Source organism: Dipodomys ordii, unplaced genomic scaffold (assembly GCF_000151885.1).
Source record: "Dipodomys ordii isolate 6190 unplaced genomic scaffold, Dord_2.0 Scaffold39, whole genome shotgun sequence".
Taxonomy (NCBI): domain Eukaryota; kingdom Metazoa; phylum Chordata; class Mammalia; order Rodentia; family Heteromyidae; genus Dipodomys; species Dipodomys ordii.
The window spans coordinates 7,505,676-7,529,014 of NW_012267255.1; the positions used below are offsets into that span (position 1 = coordinate 7,505,676).

General features: G+C 36.5%; 1 protein-coding gene across 1 annotated transcript in view; it reads right to left on the reverse strand.

Annotated features, from left to right (window-relative positions):
- Positions 1-23,339, reverse strand: part of Col24a1 (collagen, type XXIV, alpha 1) — a 280,847-nt gene that overhangs the window by 31,087 nt on the left and 226,421 nt on the right. Inside the window, exons 46-49 of the mRNA XM_013018210.1 lie at positions 5,383-5,490; positions 3,409-3,516; positions 3,262-3,315; positions 2,884-2,946 (exon numbers count right to left, since the gene is read on the reverse strand). Of these exons, the coding sequence (XP_012873664.1) occupies positions 2,884-2,946; positions 3,262-3,315; positions 3,409-3,516; positions 5,383-5,490 (333 nt within the window). The remainder of the gene's footprint in view (positions 1-2,883; positions 2,947-3,261; positions 3,316-3,408; positions 3,517-5,382; positions 5,491-23,339) is intronic.

Consider the following 23,339-nt stretch of genomic DNA (forward strand, 5'->3'; position numbering starts at 1 on the left):
AGCCCATTATATATTCTAGTACTATAATTGGCAAGTACTGTAACCCTGAAACATATTTGGTTACTCAGATAGGATTCAAATTCTGTTTCTTGTGTTACACTAGCCAAATATGATTTTCAACAAATTATTTCAGGGATAGTTTCCTCATCTGCAAAGTGGGCAGGATAGCATCCCTCAAAAGACTTATAATGAGAATTAAATAAGGGACACAAATGGACCACCATTACTTGGTGCATAATGGTATTTTTGCTAAATGTACACACATCAATTTCACTTATCTTTGATAATGACTCAACAAATACTTATCTGTTCTTATAAATTAATATTTAGGGGCTGGTAAGGTGGCTCAGTGGTAGAGTGCTTGCCTTGCATGTATGAGGCCCTGGGTTCAATTCCTCAGCACCACATAAGCAAAAAGAAAAAAAAGGCCGGAAGTGGTGCTGTGGCTCAAGTGGTAGAGCGCTAGCCTTGAGCTGAAGAGCTGAGGGACAGCACCCAAGCCCACAGTTCAGGCCCCATGACTGGACCTAAAAAATTAATTAATATTTATAAGCTAGTTACTGGAACTTTACTATTAATAAGGGCATAAATTTGCAGATCTACAAAGCAATGTAAGTTCAGATGTTGGCCTAGACACTCAGAATTTCATGAGACTCTGTTTAGGACAGAGACAGCCACCCTCTGGCAAAATCAAGAAAGGACTCAATTAAGAAAGAATTCAATAAAACTACAATAAATAGATTGAACTAGTTGTGGAATTTAGTGTAAATTAAAACCCCCAAATCCTATTCATCCTAGTGTAGCCTATTCATATTTAATCCATATGTGGATAATCCAGAGTTGGGCTTCACATAAAAGCAGCTACTTTCCTTCGCTCCTCAGAAATCATAAAAATAACAAATACATTTATATCTGAAGCAATACTAGTGGGGCCTTCTAACAAACCACTCCAGCGGTACCACTCTACTCTTTATGTAATAATTTATATTCAGACTTAAAGAGGAGGTGTAGAATTTTTAAAAATCTGACTTTTCACTTAATACTTTGTATATGATATTGCTCCAATTAAAGTCATAAATTACTTCAAGATTTGCCTTTTTCAAGACTTCCCTTCTTTTCATCTGTCCTCACTGGCTTTGGCAGCTACAATGAGCCAGAGTTGCTATTACTGTAGACAAACTATTACTTGAAAATGTTTTTTTGTTAATTCAGTTTTATACACCATCTCAAAAAACATAAAACCAGTAAGTATTAGCTTGTTGCTGCCTTATTTATAGTCTCTGCCATTTGAGACTGAAGGCACTGAACTGCTAATTACAGTTAATGGCAGTTTTTTTCAGATGATTTGAAACTCTTCAAGCAATTCTTGTTATTCCCTTAGGCTACCTGAATATAAGGTGGGAAAGCACACAGCTCTCTTGGGAAATATTTTTCAAACTGTCATCTGAAGGGGTCTGGGAATAGGCCTCTAGGTGGTGCATTGGGGTGGTCTCTGATCCCAGATGTACTAATGCTTATATTATAAAACTACTTTTTGGTTGTTTTTTTTTTCTCCCAGTGTGATCTAATAAATACATTGTCCAGTCTTCCCAGTAATTCTGATCATTTTTTTAAAAGTAAGAACTTGGAAGTATGGGTGGCCTAGGTGGTATATTGCTCAAGGTGACTTATGAACTGTAAAGCGTTGACTCTACATGTGCTCTCATGGATTTTTCTCTTAGTCATGTTGATAGGTTATTAATTTGGAGCAGGATAAATGTAGGGTACTTAGGTCCTAATACTAAGCAAAGAAACACTAGTTTCGAATTGTGTTTGTGCTCTCAGACGCCTCTTATTGGCCAAGCTGCAGCTGAAGGAGAAGCGGGAAAGGTCCCTCTATATCATGGCTCTCCCAAGCTGACCGCTAGCAAATCACCAGTGCTAAAGCACCCAGGAAACAACTGGTAACAAACGCCACTCACAAGCGTGCGCCCTCCACTGGAGGGGTGGAGGAACAGCCGAACCGCTACAGGTTGGCCTTTTAGAGGGTACCAATCTCTGTGCTATCCATGCCAAACGTGTGACAATTATGCCGAAAGATACCCAGCTAGCACGCCGCGTACGTGGAGAACGTGCTTGAGAATCCACTAAGATGGGAGGCATTTCATTCTCAAAGTTTTTCCCCCTTTTCTTGTCATCAGGAGTTCTGAATGCTAGATTCCCCCCCCCGCCTCCCCATGGGGTCAAAAGGTACCTAAGTATATGATTGCCAGTGGAAAGAAAAATAGGGGACAGACATCAGGTACTGGAAGTTTTTAAATTTTCATTTGTGTGTGAATTTTTAATATAACTGTGGGGATATAAAGCATTAAAGCAAGTCAAAGTGTTTCAGTGAGCAAGTTCCAGCAATTACAACAATTATATATAAACCTGTGGATTTTTTCTGGACAATGCCAGCATTTGGATTTCTAAAAAAAGAAGCAAATTTATTATTGATGGCAACTAAATGGTGTTTATAGCTTCCCCCCCCCCCCCAGTCCTGGGCTTGAACTCTGGGCCTGGGCGCTGTCCCTCAGCTCTTCAGCTCAAGGCTAGTATTCTACCATTTGAGCCACAGCGCCACTTCCGGCTTTTTCTGCTTATGTGGTGCTGAGGAAGGGAACCCAGGGCTTCATGCATGCAAAGCAAGCACTCTACCACTGAGCCACCTTCCCCGACCTTGTTTGTAGCATTCTTATCATACAGTAGTTTCCATCCATTCACTCCTTTTCAAACTGAGTTGTTCACATTTTTAATGTTGTTTGTCTTCTCTGCTGTTCGTGTAAGTTTGCTATTAAACTACATTAAACTATATATAATAAAAGAAACACTAGTTTCACATAGGCAGCTTGATTTCACACTTACTCTGTGCCCAATGGGACCTTTAGGACCTGATATTCCAACAATGCCAGCATCTCCCTCAGGACCCTAGATACACAATAAGAAACAAAAGCCTTATATAAATACTTTACAGGTGAAATAAATCTTGTACCAATCCATCAAGGATTGGCTCTTCAAAAATAGCTCTTAGAATGTCAAGAAAATGGCTAAGAAAATGTGTAATTTCATGCACATTAAGATAATCACCTTTCAAGTATATCACTGTATCAGCTGAAATTGTGCAGATTTACAAAAGAAAAGCTCAAATCAGAGACTAAATATTGATCTTTCAGTCTCTTATCATCATCATCATCATTATTTTCCTAGATAACTAAAGGACTAGAAGAAAACATGCAGTCATACTTTGGGGCCTGGGAATCCTTGGAAGCCTGTCAAACCTTGGTCGCCGTGTTCCCCCTGCAAGGTGAACAGACATATAATCACTGCTATATACACTGTCCACTTGGTCCATAGAATAAGTGCTAGGTGAATTCCCAAGTTGGCACCTACAGGCTGCCCCTTCACACCAGGCTGTCCTTGTGGTCCTTGGTCACCGTGGACTCCTCTAAGACCTCTTTTACCTTGAATTCCAGGTTGACCAGGCAGCCCTTGTTCACCCTATGGATAATATAAAAAAAAAGTGTTCTTGACTTCAGAACCTATAAACACATTGGCCTTGAAAACAAAATTCAAGATGAAATCCATCCTTTAGCACAGGCTCTGGGAAAATTAAGTTCTGTGAACGTGTCCTCTCCACTAACACTTTCTGAACAAGTAATACTTGCCATGAACAAGAAGTGTAACAGTAAGGAAAGAAGAGGAGAGGGGGATTTATGTAACAAAGAGAGGATATAAGGAAGTTTCAGAGAGGAGGATGGAATTGTGGTATGTGTGGAACATATTTATATGAGGAAAGACTTTCATTTTGTTTGAGTTAATATCAGTTTGCCATGCTCTCCTTACCACCCAGAGTGGATTCAGCTATCTACAAGGAACAGAACAATCTCCTGATATGTGGACCCTCGTTTTTGCTATGGTTACCATCTCAAGTCCATAAGCAGGAAATTTCTATCACCTGTTTTCTTAGTTTCCTTTATTCCTTCAAAATCCACCTAAATGGTATATTAAAAGTATTTTTTAAAAGTCAAGTCTTATGTATTTTTTGAAATTAGAATTGGGATACTTTCTATGTCATTTCTAAATATAAAGTAAGTAGACAGATTTTGGAGATGAGTTAATGAAAAATGATGCTTTGCATACTCCCCCAAAGTGATTAGCAAATCTACTTTACATTCTTGAGACAAATGTAAGATTTTGAGACTTTACAAATAATGATTTTTAATTTTCAGTAGTAAAGGATATTTATGGTATGAACATTAACAGAAATCTAAAGTTGTAATCAGTAAGCTACCATTTTCATTTTACAGATGTGGCCCAGCATTCAAAAATTCTTTAAAAGTGGAACTCTGAAAATTAAGTTAAAAGTTAGTCTACAAATGTGGCCCAGTGATTCAAAAATTCTTTGAAAGTAGAACTGTGAAAATTAATTAAAATGTGGTAATGATAAGGGTGAAAATGTCTGTCTGTATGTTTATGCCGATCTGTCTGTCTGCACTCCTATAACTCCTAAATGTCTTAATTGCAAACTTTTAGGAGAAATTTTCAAATATTTGACTGTGTCTAAGTTGTCTAGGTAACTCTTGCATTTCTTTGTTTCATTTTTTTTTCTTGTGCCAGTCCTGGGGCTTAAATTCAGGTGCTGGGCGCTGTCCCTGAACCTCTTTTCTTCAAGGCTAGCCCTCTACCACTTGAGCTACCAAAAGTGTCTGGCTTTTGGGGGTTTAATTGAAGATAAAAGTCTAATGAACTTTACTGCCCAGGCTGGCTTAAACTGTGATCCTCAGATCTCAGTCTCCTGAGTAGCTGGGATTACAGGTGTGAGCCCCTAAGTACCCAACTCAGTCTTACATTTCTAAAAGAAATTTTGGTCTGGGAATCTACTGACATATTAAAAATAGTAATGTTGTCTACTTAATATTGATGTTAATTATTTTCACTTTGATTCTAAGAAATAATCTTCCTGTTATCAGATTTTTAAATTGATTGACTCAGACTTAGAGGAACAGGAAGCAAATTTGAGAAAGTATGTATCTGGAAGTAAGTTCAACCTCTCCTATTTTGCAGAAGAGGGAAGATGACAGAAAAGGAAGAAAAGCCAAAATGAGTGAAAATCAGCATTTTAAAAAAGCATTTTTATTTGTTGGCTAATAAGTTGTTATGCCAAATCACATACACTGTTATCATGAAAACAAATGAGTAAAAGCATATATATATATATATATTTTTTTTTCCTAATGTGCTTTTCCTATTAGCCAAATTTTATTAAATGTTACTAGGTATTATTATTGTGTAATGTAGCCAATGAATCCAGGGCCAGGAAGGCTGGGTATTACATAACCATTAGGAAAAAAGCTACTAAAGTACCTTTGGGCCTGGAATTCCAGGGCTTCCTGGCAGGCCTGATGAGCCCCTTCCTCCCCGTGGACCTGGAGAACCAGCCAGTCCTATTTTTCCTGGGCTGCCTTTGATGCCCTGTAACGTAAACAAGAAATGAAGACCAGCACATTTCTACAGCTGTGGCCTAGAGGCTCAATAAATGTAGGAGGGGCTAAGAGACTGCTGTTGATATATTAAGTTAGGCAGTTATCAATGGTGTCTTTTCTAAATAAGTGAGACAAATAGTATTTGGGGACCATCCATCACTCCTCTGAAATATGTAATTATAGTTAGTATCATGATCTTGGGTTTTCAAATGGAAATGCTGAGGTAGTACAAAGTCTGCCAGTACCTTCAGACTTAGATAGCTAGGTGTGAGGTACTGTTACAGTCTAAATAAAAAACAACAATATTTACTTGGGCATATATGCCAGTTATAATAACTGGTTAGAATCTCCCTCTAGAAAAAATTCTGTCTCTCAACCATAGATGATTCTAGAAAATTTGCTGAAAAAAGCTTGGGAATAAAGTTAAGAAAGCAGACAATATAACCTTAAAACAAAAACATAAATCAGGGTTGGCAAACTATGGCTCATCATTCACCTGTTTTCATATAGCCTATGTTCCAAGGATAATTTACATTTTAAAAATGTGTATATGTGCCAATACTGTGGCTTGAACTAGGGCCTCACTCTAGATTAGTTTGTTTATATAAGACTTGTGCTCTACTACTTACACCATACCTTCAATCCATCTTTTTCCTGGTTAATTGAAGGTGGAATCTTGTGGACTTTTCTGCCCACATTAGCTTTGAACCATGATCATCCCAATAGCTAGGACTATAAGTGTGGGCCACTCAAAAAGAACAATACTTAAAGATGTGACAACTATATAAACTTAAAATTTTAGTAAATATCAATAAAGTTTTATTAGAAGCAGTCATGCTCATTAATTGTACATTGGTTCTGAAGACTTTTGCACTATAATAGCAGACCTGAGTAACTATGACAGAGAATTTATACTGATTCTTATTGCTTTTATTTTTTTTTTCATTTAAATTTGATTGTACAGGTGATGTACAGAGAGGGGTTACATTTACATAAGTAAGGTAATGAGTACATTTCTTTTTGAACAGTGTTACTCCCTCCCTCATTGTTTCTACTCCCCCCACTATATCTCTGCCTCCCAAATTGTAAAGTTCATTTCCAACATAGTGTCTAGTAAGTATCACTGTTTAATTGGTCCACCCTGTGTCCCCTAGTCTTGTGATTCCTCTTCATACCCCCAAATCAGATAAACATATATAAGACAAAGGGTACAGAAATAAAAAACAGTGACAATGGAGTAAACCAAAGGGGGGGGAAAGAAAGGAAAAAGAAGAAATAACTGCAAACAGTACAATAAAAAAACCTCTTGTTTCCAGTTCTTTGAGTTCATTTCAATAAGCATCATTTTATATGGGCATATGCACATAGCTATTGAGCCGCTGTATCCTTTCCTCATTGTGTGATGCTTAGAGTACTTTTGCAAAATGATTTCCTGAACTCCATTTCAGGAGTGAGGCTTCATAACTCAACAGTGTTTCAGTAGAACATATTTTTTCTTTTTCTTTTGTTTTATTCAAGCATATATCTATCATGACAACAGATGGATTTTCAACTTTTTAAAAATGTGTGCCTATCCTGAGCTTGGGTGCTGTCTCTGAGCTTTCTTTCCTCAAGGCTAGAGACTTGAGTCTCAGCACCATGTCTGGCTTTCTAATGGTTAACTAAAGTTAAGAGTGTCATGGTCTTTCTTGCCAGGGCTGGCTCTGAACAGATCTCAGTTTCCTGAGAAACTAGGATTACAGGTGTGAGCCACCAGCTCCCAGATTAATATTTTGTTTTAAAGAAATAATACAATGTGTATTATTTTGTTACCAATTAGAGGGTGAAATCTTGTGTTTATTATGTAGTATAACAACTGTGTTTACAATAAACATATAGCCAGGAGCTGGTGATTCACCCCTGTAATCCTCCTACTGGAGGATTAGGAGCTCATGCTGAGATCTGAGTATGAGGTTCACATCCTGCCCAGGGAGGAAACTCTGAGACTCTTATCTCCAATTAACCAACAGAAACCAAACAAAGTGACACTGTGGCTCAAAGTGGTAGAATACTAGCCTTGAGCAGAAAAGCTCAGGGATAGTGCTCAGCCCTTGAGTTCAAGTCTCATGACCAACAAGAAGAAAACAAAGAAAAATAAAAAACCCAAATCCCAAAACACTCAGGGACAGCACCCAGGCCCTGAGTTCAAGCAAAAAAAATTTAATTAGAATACAGGTACAATGCACAACATTTTCAGACCAAGCCCTCCACACAAGATTCCAACCTCCCATGAATGTTAATTGTAGAATTTCTCCATTCACATACACACAAAATAAATAAATAAAAATGAGGTTTCAATGAAAGCAAGTTTCTCAGTGTTCTTATTTCTTAATCCAGCATGGAAAGTCCCTTGTTCATGGTAACCTAATTAAATCATGCTGTAAAAATATACTTAGCTTTTCAGTAATAATAGTGTTTGAAATGCTGAAGACATGGCCACAGAATTAGTAGCCCATTTAAAAATAAGGCATATATTTTTGAGTGGTTTTTCCTTGGCTCTTGATGATGCAATATAAATTTGTAATACTTCTCAGTTGTTCATTTTTGAAAAATCAATGCTAAGTCTGAATTGATAGAAGAATTACTTGTGAACAACATGGGAAGTGATACATGGAATAATACTTTCAAAGAAGGAAAACAATAAATTCATTTAACTTGAAGTAGAAGTTAGAAGTAAACGGCAATGAGAGTGATAGCTATGAATCAGAGAAGAGAATTATTCCAAACGAACAAAGCTTGTGAAAAAGTAACATGTTTTAAACCATGTATACTTGTTGAATTAATGTGGTATTCAGATACTTGGAGGAGACTATTTAACTCTAGTATGTGTTATTAAACATGAACTCTGTGGAGTCTTGTGAATTTGTCCTTCATTAGTTCTGTATTGTGCAATTATTTTTTTGTCAGATATACAAATGGTATATACAGACTTATTCTATTACACAGCAGTTTAATGGTTTAACAGGGGTAAAGTTATATTGAATTTTATTTTCTGAGACTGAGATAAAAATTTTTCTTTTTTTTTCTTTTTTGGATCCTGTCGTGGGGCCTGAACTCTGGGCCTGGGTGCTGTCCCTCAGCTCTTCAGCTCAAGGCTAGCGCTCTACCACTTGAGCCAGAGCACCACTTCTAGCTTTTTTCTTTTTTTGTTTATGTGGTGCTGAGGAATCGAACCCAGGGCCTCAGTCATGCAAGGTAAGCGCTCTACCACTGAGCTATCTTCCCAGCCCTGAGATCAAAATTTGTCTAGATGAGAAAAACTGTCCTCAGTCATAGCCAGTGGCTTTGGAAATAAGGTTTTGCTATAGACTTTCTAATGTGTATGAATGAATCTAGATCTAAAATTACAAAGGAAAATAGTGAAACTTACGCTGTGGTAAAGTTATTTTGACAATGTACCATAAGTAATAGAAGCAGCTTTATATAGGTTATATGCTTTCAAAAATTAAAACAAGAAGTGAGATTTCCATTCACACACAGATTTATAATGGATTGATTTTCTGAGCTCAATTTTAACAGCATACATTAGACATACCCAAAAAATTTTTGTATTTCAAAATCCACTTGCCTGTGTCATTAAGAAGGTTTTGCATAACCTTCAAATGGAAATAAGTAACTACAATGTAATGACATGTTAAAAGACAAATATTTACGGTATTCTCACAATAAAAAAAAGAAGAAGAAAAAGTCAAATATCAAGGGAAGAATTGAATAAACTTTTTATAAATTCCTTTCAAGGAATGAATATGCTCAATTAAAATTAGACTCTTACGAAAAGAACAAAGATGGAAAATGTAAACTATACAAAATCTTATTACAGAATGCATTAACAGATGAATAAAAATTGATAATAGAGAACACTTATTCCCCTTCTAAGAATGTCATTTCTCATTTTTTATATTTATTCAAGAAATTATTCTCAATTGTTACATTTTTAATTTCACAAGTAAAATTTTGTGAAAATTTATTTTCTCTTCGGTTATATCAATTCCAAACTAATGTTCTTGAGTTTACTTTTTGCTCTGCATAACCTGAAATATTTACTCATAGAATGATTTTGCTAACCTCTCCAGGAAAGGATTGTTACTTTCTGGGTAGAATTTCTGGAATATTAAATTGGATAATGCAATAGCTATCCCATGCATTCAACAAATATTTATTGTGTATCACCTATTGTAAGGAAGATGCTACAGGAAGCCCTCTAGGAAATTCAGCTGTAAATAAGATATGGCTCTGGTCTTCAAGAAGTTGAATATCTGTGAAAAAGTTAGAATGTAATATATAAAGAATTATGATAAAAGTAAAATGCAAAAAAAAATATCAGATGAAAGAGCTAATACAAAGACTTGACGTGTGAAAAAAAGAAGATTCTTTTATTGGCAACTGGAAAAAGAAGTTAGAAGTGAATCAGGGAACCGGATCTTAAAAGTTATGAATGCAGTAGGAAGGAGGTTTAGGCTTAAGGCAGACTAGAATCATTTATGTGAAAGGTTTGGTTAAGAAAATGGTACTTAAAAGGTAAAGCCATTTTGAAATTTAATACTAGGTTATCTTTCTGTTTTTGCAAATAATATATCCTCTAAATTATGTTATTACATATCTCATAGTAAAAACCCAATCTGTTAGAGCATTACCCTTTTTAAGTAGTTTTTTTATGACTGCAAAATGTGTTAAATTATGAATATAGTATTTTATATTCCCTGAATGTCAGGCACTATTCCAGGTGTTTACAGAGATATATCTTTAGAATATAGGTTCACATTCCTTTGATTGACTTTTAAGACACTTTTATCCTGATCTACATTGACCATTGCATCTCCTTATGTGTCTCCATCTTCATGTAGCTCAATATTTGAAAGACCATTCTGAATGCAAAATCCATACAGACAGGAAAGAAAGAAGAGAGGCAAAATGAGATGGTCCTAAGGAAGGATGAGAGAGGGAAGGAAAGAGGGGGAAAAGAGAGAGACAGAAGATTCAACCCATACAGAGTGGCAAATGCCTGTAATCCTAGCTACTTTAGAGACAGAAAGTAGGAGAAATGTGGTCTCAGGATGGTGTAGAATGAAGTAGAGATCCTGTCTTAAAAAGCAAACCTAAAGCTGAAAGGACTGGGAGCATGGCTTAAGTGGTATAGCATTTGCCTAGCAAGAATGAAGCCTTGAGCTCAATTGCCAGAACTGTCCCCTAGTCCAAAAAAGGATGGAAGGAAGGACATGTAAGGAAGAAAAGCTTCAAACCAAATAGTCTTAGAATAGCAAAATAACATCAGAGATAAACTAGATAAAAGAAAGACAGTTACAGATATAGATGAGTGTGTGAATTAAAAAAAAAGGAATGGGTTTTCTTGTAAGGTTGTGAGCTTCCTCTCTTTGGGTGTATTATAGACATCAGAAAGAAATATATCCTATTGTTAGCAATGGTTCAGGAAACCACCTTGAAAGGAACTGGGCAAGGCAGAGTTTACTTCTATACAGAAGGGTACATCATTTGCTAAAATCATGGCTAGCAAGTACAAGGAACAAGTGGGCAGTTCCCTTAATGCAGCAGGCCCTGCCCCTCTGCTTGAATTGGCTTACTCAGGTTCACAATCTGCTCACAATTGGCTAGTTTGGAAGGGGTAAGATGTATTTACCTAAAGTGATCATTAAAGGACTTTGAGGAGCAAAGTACTAGTGGATTCTGCCTGTAATTTTAGCTACTTAGGAGGCTGAGATCTGAAGATTTCAGTTTGAAATCTCATATACAAAAGTATATGATAGGGGGCTGGGAAGGTGGCTCAGTGGTAAAGTGCTTGCCTTGCATGCATGAGGCCCTGGGTTCGATTCCTCAGCCGGAAGTGGCACTGTGGCTCATGTGGTAGAGCACTAGCCTTGAGCTGAAGAGCTGAGGGACACCACCCAGGCCCAGAGTTCAGGCCCCAGGATTGGACCCCCCCCCAAAAAAAAAGTATATGATATCCTTATCTCCAATAAAACTACCCAGAAAAAGCCAGAAGTGGCACTGTGGTTGAAGTGATGGAGTGCTAGCCTTGAGCACAAAGAAGCTCAGGAACAGTGCCCGGGCCCTGAGTTCAAGCCTTAGAACCTGAAGAGAGAAAAAAAAAGACTTTGAGATCAAATTAGTTACTCAAATCCTCTGCTACTTTCTTGAACCAACTGAGGTGTGGTCTAATTACGCACACCTGCTACTTTCCTGAACAATCTGAAGTATGTCTTCATTCCTCTCTTCAATATTGGAACAATCAGTTACCACAAAACCTTCTATTTCTAAAATCCTTCCTTATCCCTTTCTTTGCTTGTTCACATTATCTTAGCAAAATAATAAACAGGAGCCAAGACACTAGGCCAAAGCAGGAACTTTTAAGCAAACCACTTGGTTAGGAAAGACAGCTTTTCTCACACCTATGAACAAATTACCCTAGATGATTTAAAGATACTTCAGTATTTCATAATTCCAAAATAGTATGACCTCACTTCACTTCCATTTTAATTCTAGGTGATTTATATTGTTTTCCAGTTAAAAAAAACCATATCTTTTGGGTGAGACATGGACAATAGATATTCAGAAGATTAATAGGTATCTGGGACTGAGAATAATAAGGGCCATAAAACTAGTCATAAGTGACACGAAACATTCAAGAGGGTTAACTAGACACTTCATTTTACTTGCAGTGCTACCAGAAGATTCAACCCAATAAAAAAGATTCCAAGTCATTTTCTATTCTTGTTGGGTTCTTAGAGAGAAATTTGAGGAAAGTAGCAGAGTGTTCTGTACAAAGTTCCAAACAATGTTTCATACAAGTAAAGAACAAACACTTTTTATTAGGAATACACAGATGGGTGATTAATTTTGCTTGCAAGAGAAACAGATGCTAACCCCTAAGCATTCTTTCCAGTGTCTTCTAAGGGTTTTCTTGAAACTATCCAGCAAACAAAGTAATTCTGGGCAAAATTTAAAAAGTAAATAAAAATGAATCACTACTTTTGATCAGAGATGGTAAAATCTATGGATAGCTTACCTGAACTTTAAAAAGTTGACATAATGACAAGAGTACATGATTTCTCATGGCCAGAGAGTTTCATTATTCTCAGGCAAAAGTCAAACTTCCTATGGAAATTGGTTATGAATTTTGCAGCCAAGTAATGACAAGTTATAATAGGACTGAAGCTGACAGATTCCCAAGAGAGCAGTTAGTATACTTGGGTGAGCAAAGACAGCAAAAGTATCGACCATTACATGGATTCTTTTTTTTTTCTTTCAGGTATTGGGGCTTAAAATCAGGGACTAAGGGCTTTCTATGAGCCTCTTTGTGCTCAAGACTAGATAGAGCTCTACCACTTCTAGCTTGTTTCTCAGTAGTTTAAGGGAGATAAGAGTCTCACTGCCTTTTCTTTCCTGGTCTGGCTTTGAATGGCAGTCCTCAGAACTCAGCCTCCTGAGTAGCTACGATTACAGGCATGAGCCACAGGTGACTGGCATGGGTTGCTTTTTATTGACTACCTATTGTATATCAGAAATCATAATATTCTGGTATTTGTTTTTATTTTCCCTTATGTAGGTTAAGTAAAGAATTACAAATTGCTGGACACTGTTGGTTGTAATCCTGGTTACCCAGGAAGCTGAGATCTAAGGATTGCAATTCAAAGCCTGCCAGGCAGGAAACTGTGAGACTCTTAAACTCCAATTAATTACCAGAAAACCAGAAGTGGTACTGTGGCTTGAAGTGGTAGTGCACTAGCTTTGAGCAGAAAAAGTCAAGGACAGCACCCAGGCCTTGAGTTCAAACCCCAGGACCAAAAAGAAAAAAATACTTATTTTTATTTTCCCTTATGGGAAAGGGAAAAAAATTAAAAATGTGACTGCCATTTGCACTGAATGAAAAAGTCTTGGAAAGAAACTGGGGTTGTATGTATATATCTAGATGGGCAGAATTTGCAATGATAATGCCTGGTGTGGATATAGTTGAGAAATTACCATACAGAATGTCACTCTACTGTTTGCCCTGTTCCTCAGTTTAGTTGACTATTTTTGCCAGAACTGAGTAAAGCAAATATGATGAATAAAGTTTACTAAAGAAGAGACCTAAGGACCAATGGAATAGAATTGAAAACCCAGAAATGAACCGACAGACCTATAGCGATCTAATCTTTGATAAGGGAGCTAAAAAAATAGAATGGAAGAAAGACAGCCTCTTCAGTAAATGGTGCTGGCAAAATTGGTTAATCACCTGTAGAAAACTAAAGCTAGATCCTTATATATCACCCTGTACCAGAATTAACTCCAAATGGATCAAAGACCTCGGAGTCAAAGCAGACACTCTGAAAACATTACAGGACGGAATAGGAGAAACACTAGGTCTCCTTGGCACAGGCAGAAATTTTCTTAACAGAGACCCAGAAACAACAAATCAACGAAGGGTTGGACAAATGGGATTGCATGAAGCTGCAGAGCTTCTGCATGGCAAAGGACATAGTTAGCAAGATCAATAGAAAGCCCAGGGATTGGGAGAAGATTTTCACTAACCATCCAACAGACAAGGGTCTCATGTCTAAAATATATTTGGAACTCAAAAAATGAAATCCCCCAGTTCCCTTCTCTTTTCTAGCTCTCTCTCTGCTCTTTTCTAGCTCACTCTCTGCTCTTTTCTAGCTCTTTCTCAGCTCTTTCCTTCTCTTCTCTTTCCCAGCTCTCTGCTCTTTTCTAGCTCTTCTCTTCTCTAGCTATTTTCTGTCTTTTCTAGTTCTCTCTTAGCTCTTTTCCCAGCTCTCTCTCTTTCTCTCTCTTTCCCCGGCCTTTCCCCATCATGTGGAGGACCAAGATGGCCTGGTGCCAGCCTGAACGATGAATAAACCTACCCCTTACCTGAAAAAAAAATTAAATCATCCAACAACAAATCCTCAAGGAAACAACTGCCCGATAAATAAGTGGGCTAAAGACTTAAAGAGAAACTTCTCTGAAGAGGAAAGAAGGATGGCCAATAGACACATGAAGAAATGCTCAACCCCCCTAGCCATTAAAGAAATGCAAATCAAAACAACACTGAGATACCCCCTCACCCCAGTTAGAATGGCTAAAATCAAGAACTCTAATAACAACAGATACTGGAGGAGATGTGGCCAGAAGGGAACCCTACTGCATTGTTGGTGGGAGTGTAAACTTGTTCAACCACTTTGGAAAGCAGTATGGAGGTTCCTCAAAAGACTCCACATAGAGCTCCCCTATGACCCAGCAATCCTACTTTTGGGCATTTACCCAAATGATCACAAACAAGACCACACTAAAGCTACCAGCACGACTATGTTTATTGTAGCATTATTTACCATAGCTAAGATATGGAACCAACCCAGATGCCTCTCAGTAGATGAAAGGATCAAGAAAATGTGGTATATATACACAATGGAATTCTATGCCTCCATCAGAAAGAATGACATTGCCCCATTTGTTAGGAAATGGAAAGACTTGGAAAAAATTTTGCTAAGTGAAGTAAGTCAGGCCCAAAGAAACATAGGTCCCATGGTTTCCCTTATTTGCAATAACTAGTATATGTCTGGGACAAGAAGAAAAGGTCAGATAAGATGATGTTAAGCGAAATGAACCCAAGATAGGGACACAAGTGTTTTTTTCTTTCTTGCTATTGTTTCTAACATATTTGTAAGATACCATATGATTTTCTGTTGCTTTGTATGTCCCTCTCCCATGGTATAATCCCTGTTTTCACTTTATTTGATGTTGGTATAATTTGGGGAGGCGAAGGGAAAAAACAAATTGTTTAAATAGGGATACAGCTTGACCCATTGTAACAATGAGATGTACAAGACGCTATGATGAAAAACAAACTTTACAATTTAGGTGGGGGAACAGGGGGAAGGTAAGGGTGAGGGGGAGTGAGGGAGTATAATTGAGGAGGTGGGAGGGAAGGGACGGTAGGGGAAAAACAAAGGAGGAGGCAGCAATGCTTGATGGGAAATGTACTCATGACCTTGCTCATGTAATTGTAACCCCTCTGTACAGTATTTTCACAATGAAAAACTTATTAAAAATAGGGTAACATTAGATATTCACATGATAAAGATAAGCTAAAAATGAGCACCTTTATAATTACACAGAGTGAAATTGTAAACATTAATGATGTTAATCCCATTGCTTTAATCAACAATAAAATGATTCATTTAAAGTAACATTGAACCTTAAATTACAGCCTTGATAATTTTCTACAGAAGTTTTTCCTTTTGCTTTCTATGCTGCCAATATCCTTCTGTTTACATAGTGTTACATTGATGTAGTTTTAATTATGTAATTATTAACTAGGTGAGAAAATAGTAATCAAAATTGATTTATTTTATGCAATACTAAAATCAGTATATTATACTGAAGTTCTGGCAACATTAGTAATGCTTGTTTTTTACTTGTTGCTTAGCCAACAAACCCAAGAGTTGTAAAAGCAATTCTTCCTTTACTGTTGCAAGTAAAAACACTTCTGTTTAAATAAAAATTTCTCATTTTATTTGGTTTACCAAATACATCCCAGCTAGAAATGGCTGTTTAAAATTATGTGGGATAATAATTATTGGGTAATTATATGCATGGCTGCATTATACATAAATAATGTAGCATTCATAAGATGTTCCTACGGTAATCATAAACAATGCAGCAACTTCTAGAAATAAGATTTATAATGAGTTGTATGCTAACTTAGGTGGTAATTTTATTTTAAACCCTTGGAGACATAGTAAAGCTCAAGGACCCAAGAGAAAGTTGAGCCAAATCTTCAGGCACTAAAGATAGATGTGCTTATCTTATGTCTCCAAGAGTGTGCAAAGCTAACCTCTTGTTCAGATTTTTAGGGAACAGGTATTTTGACATTGTTTTATATCTTAGAAATTAGTTGCCAATTTCCATTAGAACAACCGATGGTGCAAATTATACTATTCTATTAGGACAAAATAAGAGTGTTCTCTAAAATTTCCTTTACCTTGTTCTCAATACACAACCACAGCATTGCCAGGGACTAGCAGAAGTTTTACCCATACTTTGGCTCTTGGCCATGTCTACAATTACACCATTAGAAGACAGAAACATGCATCCATTTATTTAGAAAATGGTAATAACTGTATTCATTTGATTCTTGTGAAAATCATAGACTACTATTATTGAATTCATTCAATAGCCAGTATTTAAGATGTTAGGTAGCTAACACATCTAAATTTTAAATTCCAGTCTCTAGGATTGCAGTTACCATGAAAAGAACATTCATTGCTCAATGATTTACAAAGCTTTTCTGAGCCTGACAGTGTGCCCAGTGTTAGCCATACAAAGATGAATAAAAGACAAAGCAGGTCTACAAGTGTTTACAACCTCTTAGGAAAAACCTGAATTAGCATCTATATTTCCCATGCTCTTATGGAAGAAGTGCTCTGTTTTTAGAGAAGCTCAGGAGAGACATGCTTAACTCTGATTTGAAGACTTAATTATAGAGGTACAAATTGGATTAAGTCCAAAAAACTTAATAAATTACCTCATCATGAAGTTAGAAAGGTGGAAGAGCAGAGGGAATAAATTGAATATATAAAGTGAAGAAAGTGGGGGAAATACACAGATTTGGGGAGTAATGCCTAACTATGTTTAAAGTATGCATAGTGCAAATGTGGTATATATACACAATGGAATTCTATGCCTCCATCAGAAAGAATGGCATTGCCCCATTTGTTAGGAAATGGAAAAACTTGGAAAAAATTATATTAAATGAAGTAAGCCAGGCCCAAAGAAACATAGGTCCCATGGTTTCCCTTATTTGCAATATCTAGTATATGTATGAGTCAAGCGGAAAAGGTCAGATAATGTGATGTCAGGAAAATGAACCCTTAGATATGTATTTTAATGTTTTTTTCTTTCATGCATGTGTTTCTAATGCATTTATAAGATTATCTCTTTGTTGCTTTGTATGCCCCCCCCCACAGTATAACCCCTGCTTTCACTATATTCGATGTTAGTATAACTTGTGGAGGAGATGGGGAAAAACCAGTTGTTTAAGGATACAGGTGGACCTGTTGCAACAATGAGAAGTACAAGTTGTCATGTCCAAAACGAGCTTTTCAACGTCGGTGGGGGGGGGGAAAGGGGGGGAAGGAGAAGGATTGGGATTGGGGGGAGAGGGGGGAGGCTGGGAAGGGATGTGAAGGGTAAACAAAGGAGGAGGCTACAATGCTTGGTAAGAAATGTACGCATTATCCTGCCCATGTAATTGTAACCCCTCTGTACAGTATGTTCACAAATAAAAATAAAATAATAAAAAAAGTATGCATAGTGCTTAATAATAGGTCTCTGAAATTCATCTGTTTTAAACTCTGGCTCCATTACTTTTCATCTGTGTGATTTTAGGCAAGCTACTTGATCTCTCTGAGTCTCAGCTTACTTTTGGTAAACTGAAGATAACTACAATATAGTTCTTCATGGAAGTTTTGTAGAGATTAGTGTGCCAGTTGGTATTTAGTACCTGGAACAATGACTGGCACATGGTTAAAGCATTTAATAATGCTTTTATGATCACTGCAATGCACAGCATACAGTATCAAGGTAGACTGTTAGGACTAGAAATGTAAATAGAGGTCAGATCATGAAAGAACACCATACTATAGAGTATGAACTTTATCTGATGGGAATCACTGAACATTCAAATAGGAAACTAATATCCTTTAGCGCATCTTCATTTTGTTGTTAATAAGCAGCCAAACAAACTGAGTATTGTTAGTTCTGGAAGAGGTCCTAATGAGCAGAAAATGGGCCAAACAAAGCAGCAAGAGAGAAAGAGGGAAAGTAGTAAGAAGGGTAAGCCATAGCTAGATAATCAACCTCATAATAATGAACAGTTGACAGGATTTATTGATTTGTAGATTTGGCCAATGCAGTTATGTTTTTTTCTCTAAAATAAGCTGAAGAAAAACACTATATCTTCTTAAAAGTAAGTTTCTTGAATATGACTAGCTCATAGACTACAGGACTCAGAGACCAGATGGACCACAGAGTTGTTAGTGTTTCGTATCGACACTTCCATGGTGGTCCTGCTACACCTATGCGTGGATTAAGGGTGGGATGATGAAGTGTGTTTTCCCCTTATACAGTACTGAATGAAATCCATAAATGGAAAACCCAAGATTTTCAACGTTCAAGACAAAAATCTCATTTTAGACAACACTTAAACATGCATTCTTGTGACCAACTGGAAAGTTAAGATTGAAAGGCCCTGATTTGTCTTAAGTTAAGTTGTTAGTTTTGTTTCCTTCTTTCCCTTCCAGAAACCATTTTTATTAGTGGCAGCAATAAAAAAAATAAAAGAGTGGTAAGCCTTCATTTTGGTGACAAGTGGATTTATGATTTTTGCAAGGAAAAGTTGTTTTCCTTTTCCCCAAATGATGGAGGTACTATGTTTGAACAGAAGTCCAACTCAATGAAAACAGCATGGTAGACTCATTTAGTACAGATGTGCTAAGTTGACTGGCCTCAGAATACTCATTTGTACAGAGGAAATTCACAAAGGCAACTTGAGCCTCTCCAATACTGTCCTTCAGTTATAGTCACATGATCTTGAAAAAACATCAACACTGAAAAGTGAATGTGCCAGGAATTCTTTAAATCTTTGACCACATCAAAAAAAAATGGAGAAAAGGGACAGAAAGAAAGTAAAAAGAACATTGTTTAGGAAAATCAACAGTTACATAACTATACAAATCCCAGAATAAATATTTTTTCAGTGGATAAACCCAGCAATCTCTAACGGTAAGCCAAGAAACAGCATGGTGCCATGATTTTTAAAAGAAAAAAAAAGAGCAATGGAAAGATGTCCTTATCCTTGGTTGAAAACATTCCAGGAAACTTGCTAATATTTAGAGATGGATGGTATTACTTTCTCATAAGTAGTTTTTACTTAGTAAAACTTAGTTTTACTTTACTAGTAAGTTAGTTCCTTTAGACATAATTTTCCATGATGACCTGTTGCCATTAAACATTTTATTTTAACATCTCATTGGGCAAATTCTTTACAATCACAATCTCATATCAGATATTCTACACAGAGAAAAAATACTTGTTGAACCATTGCCATATTCAAAAATTCCCCAAACATGTGCAGACTTTAGGGCTAAAAACAAGATCATTCAAGAGAGTGTTTCTTTTTTTATTTTGATGGATACAAAACACTTCAACACAGTGACATCTTGCTATACTAAGAATGCATGCAAAATCATCTTCATTTATTCTGTGAAAATGTTTAAAAGTAGTAACTGATGATTATGATCTGATGGCTAATTGCTTTCTAATTTCACTACCAGATGTCACTGAACTTCATGGCACAGGGATGTATTTACAAGAATATTTACAGGACAGCAATTCATGTTACTTTTATCACAGAGTGCAATGAGTTTTCTAGATAGGGACATGTGGCTCAGAATCCAGTTTTTTTTTCTAAACAAGAACATAACTATTTTAGCAAGAGTGGGTAGAATATGCATTTTTTTGTTTTTTGACTAATTTCCACTCAGATTCTTCCTTGGCCTTTCAGATGAGAAGTTACAAATGCTCAAGTCTCTCTCATTTGAAAATAACTTCCTATCTTACTCACTCATCTCAAGAGGTCTAATTCTATTTATATCTTACATTAATCAAGCAGAATGATTCCTCGCTAAAGTTACTGATGTCCTATAACAAAAGATTATAATTGAATTTCATTAGATTTTTGTGTTAGACTCTTTACCTAGTCAACACTAGATAGCTAAGACAGAAAAGATATAAAAAGACAATTATGGGCAGTGGTAGAGTATCTGCTTAGCAAGCATAAAACTCTTGAGTTCAGATCCCAGTACTTACCCCCCAACACCCCCCCCGCACCAAAAAAAAAAAGACAACTGTACTTTGTAGTTCTTAGAATCACAGGTAAAAACTAAGAACCAAGTTTGAAAGAAATTAGAATTAGAAGTAGAATTAAAGGGAATTTAGAAAGTCAGAAATAGAACTCTGCAGCATGTATTATAACTGTTGCTGGTCACTGGAACTATTATTAGCACACTCTTGTCCCTGAAACTGTGTAGTTATGTTACTGCTGCTGCACCAGAATAAATCTCCACATCATTGCTTCTATGTATCACTAACTCTCTATTTGAAGGTTAAAATTATTTTAAATAGAAAATTAGAAAAAATAGAACAAGGAAACAATTTTGTATAACTATAAAATACATTTTTATTTTGAGCTGTTATTATACTTTATACATTGGAAACATAATAACCAAAGGTTTGTGTATTCTTGATGGAAAAGGTTTAAAAATTGTGACTAGGAACTGGTGGCTCGTACCTAAAATGCTAGCCATTCAAGAGGCTCAGATATGAGGATCAAGGCTCAAAGCCAGCCCACTCAGATAAATCTTGGAGAGTCATATTGCCAATTGACAGCAAAAAGCCAGAAGTGGAGCTGTGCCTCACGTGGTAGAACACCAGCCCTGAACAAAAAACAAAACCTAAGAGAAAGTATGAGGCTATGAGTTCAAGTATTTGTAAAGGCAAATCAATAAATAGACAAACAAAGAAACAAATAAATGTGGTATGGTCTAAGTCTGCAGCAGTGTTAAGTTCTATCCTTGGCCTTCGTAGTCACTTAACCATTCAGTGATTTATCCTGCAAGTTCCATTCATGCAGTGGTATAACTTATGTTGGTATATGTTGGTATGACTTAAAAATATCTCTTACACCACACTTTCACCATACTGTTCTGTTAGGGATGTTGCTTTTTTTTTTTTTTGGTGCCAGTTGGGGATTGAACTCAGGGCCTAGGTACTGTCTCTGAGTTTTGTTTTGCTCAAGGCTTATGCTCTACCACTTGAGCCACAGCTTCACTTTTGGATCTTTTTGGTGTTTAATTGTAGATGAAAAGTCTCATGGACTTTCCTGCCTGTGCTAGCTTTGAACTGTGATTCTCAGATCTCCATCTCTTGAGAAACAAGCATTAGAAGCACGAGCCATTTGTGGCCAGTTTTTACCTATTTTTACATCATATCTACTATTGAATTACAATTACAACTGCTGTCATATTCAGTATGGTAACGTGTTGTACATGTAGCCTTGTTTTCTATGAGAAATAGCAATATCTCATAGTGTAGGGAAAGAATAGGATTTGCCACTCAAGTTCATTTACTTCATGATGGTTGCACAAAAGTAATGCTCCTTTACATCACTCTCCTCAAAGATGAATCCTGTCACTATACAGCACATGATTCATTTTTGTATATGAGTCTTACATCTTCCAACTTTACTAAACTCATTGAATTTCTTAAAGATTCTGGAATCAGATTGCATACAAACCCATGACAACTTAAACACATATTTCTTTTTATTACCCTGCCTGTAACATTATTGCATTGACTAGAACTTCCAGTAAAATTCTGAATATGACTTGTACATGTGAGAGTAATAAAAGTATACTCATATAAGGTCTCAGAAAGCTGACTCACAAATGGCTTCACTGAAAATATTTTTTGACGTAATTGTAGCAATGGAAACAAACAGGAGAGTCTATAGGTCATATAGGTCAATAGTCTATAGTCTATAGGTCACTGAAAATAATGGAATTTTGATCGCTTAATTAAGTTTACCACTCTCAAAATTGAGTAAAGTAAAAGAAACAAGAGGGAATAAAAAGAGAAAGTACATGCAAAAAAGTTAACAGTCAAATTTGAGGCAGTATGAACGAATGCTGTTGAGGAGTGGACCTGAGCATATATGACAATACTTGGTTTGTTATGGGGAAGATACAGGTTAAATGAAATAGGATATGCTAAATAAAACTTTTAATAAATAGACTTTTGACTCAATTTTGGAGTCCAATTCAATTGCTATAAGACAGATAACAAAAGAATGGGTAACTTTTTAAATATCAGAAGAAAATTTAGTCATCCAATGGAATCATAAGAAATGGAAAAATAGTATTAGCAAAGAAGATCTGACTTAAGATGGAAAATATTGTTAATGAAAATTTAGATATATTCACTGTCTTATCTGGAACAGGAGAATTTCCACTGTTATTGATATTTTTAAACCCTTTGTTCAAAGTACCTTACCACTCACATAGAAGAAAAACAAATGAATGTAAGGAAAGACATAAGTCTGTCTTTACTTGATGATATCTACCTAAAAACCCACTAGAATCTCAATAGCAAATGATTAAAAATTATGAATTGAGCTGTATTAGATTATAGCCTATACAAGCAAGTAATGTTTATTCAAAAATAACAAAGAGTGATGAGGAGGTAGGTGCAGGTGGCTCAGGCCTATAATCCTAACTCAGGAGGCTGAGATCTGAGGATTGTAGTTCAAAGTCAGCCCCAGCAGGATAGTCTGTGTGACTCGTATCTCCAATTAACCACCAAAAAATGGGAAGTGAAGCTGTGATTCAAATGGTAGAGTGCTAACCTTGAGCAAAAAAGTTCAAGGGTAGTGCCCATGCCCTGAATTCAAGTCCCATGACCAGCACACAGACACAAAATGAGAACTAGGAGTGAGAACAAATACATGAAGTCTTTGAAGGCAACATTGCAGACTGGTAAGAGAAAACTAGCCTTGAGGGGAACAAAAAACTCTGGGAGATTCCCTTCTGTCCACATTCAACCACTTTGGAAAGTAGTATGGAGGTTCCTCAAAAGACTCCACATAGAGTTCCCCTATGACCCAGCAATCCCACTTTTGGGCATTTACCCAAATGTTTACAAATAAGACCACACTAAAGCTACCAGCACAACTATGTTTATTGCAGCACT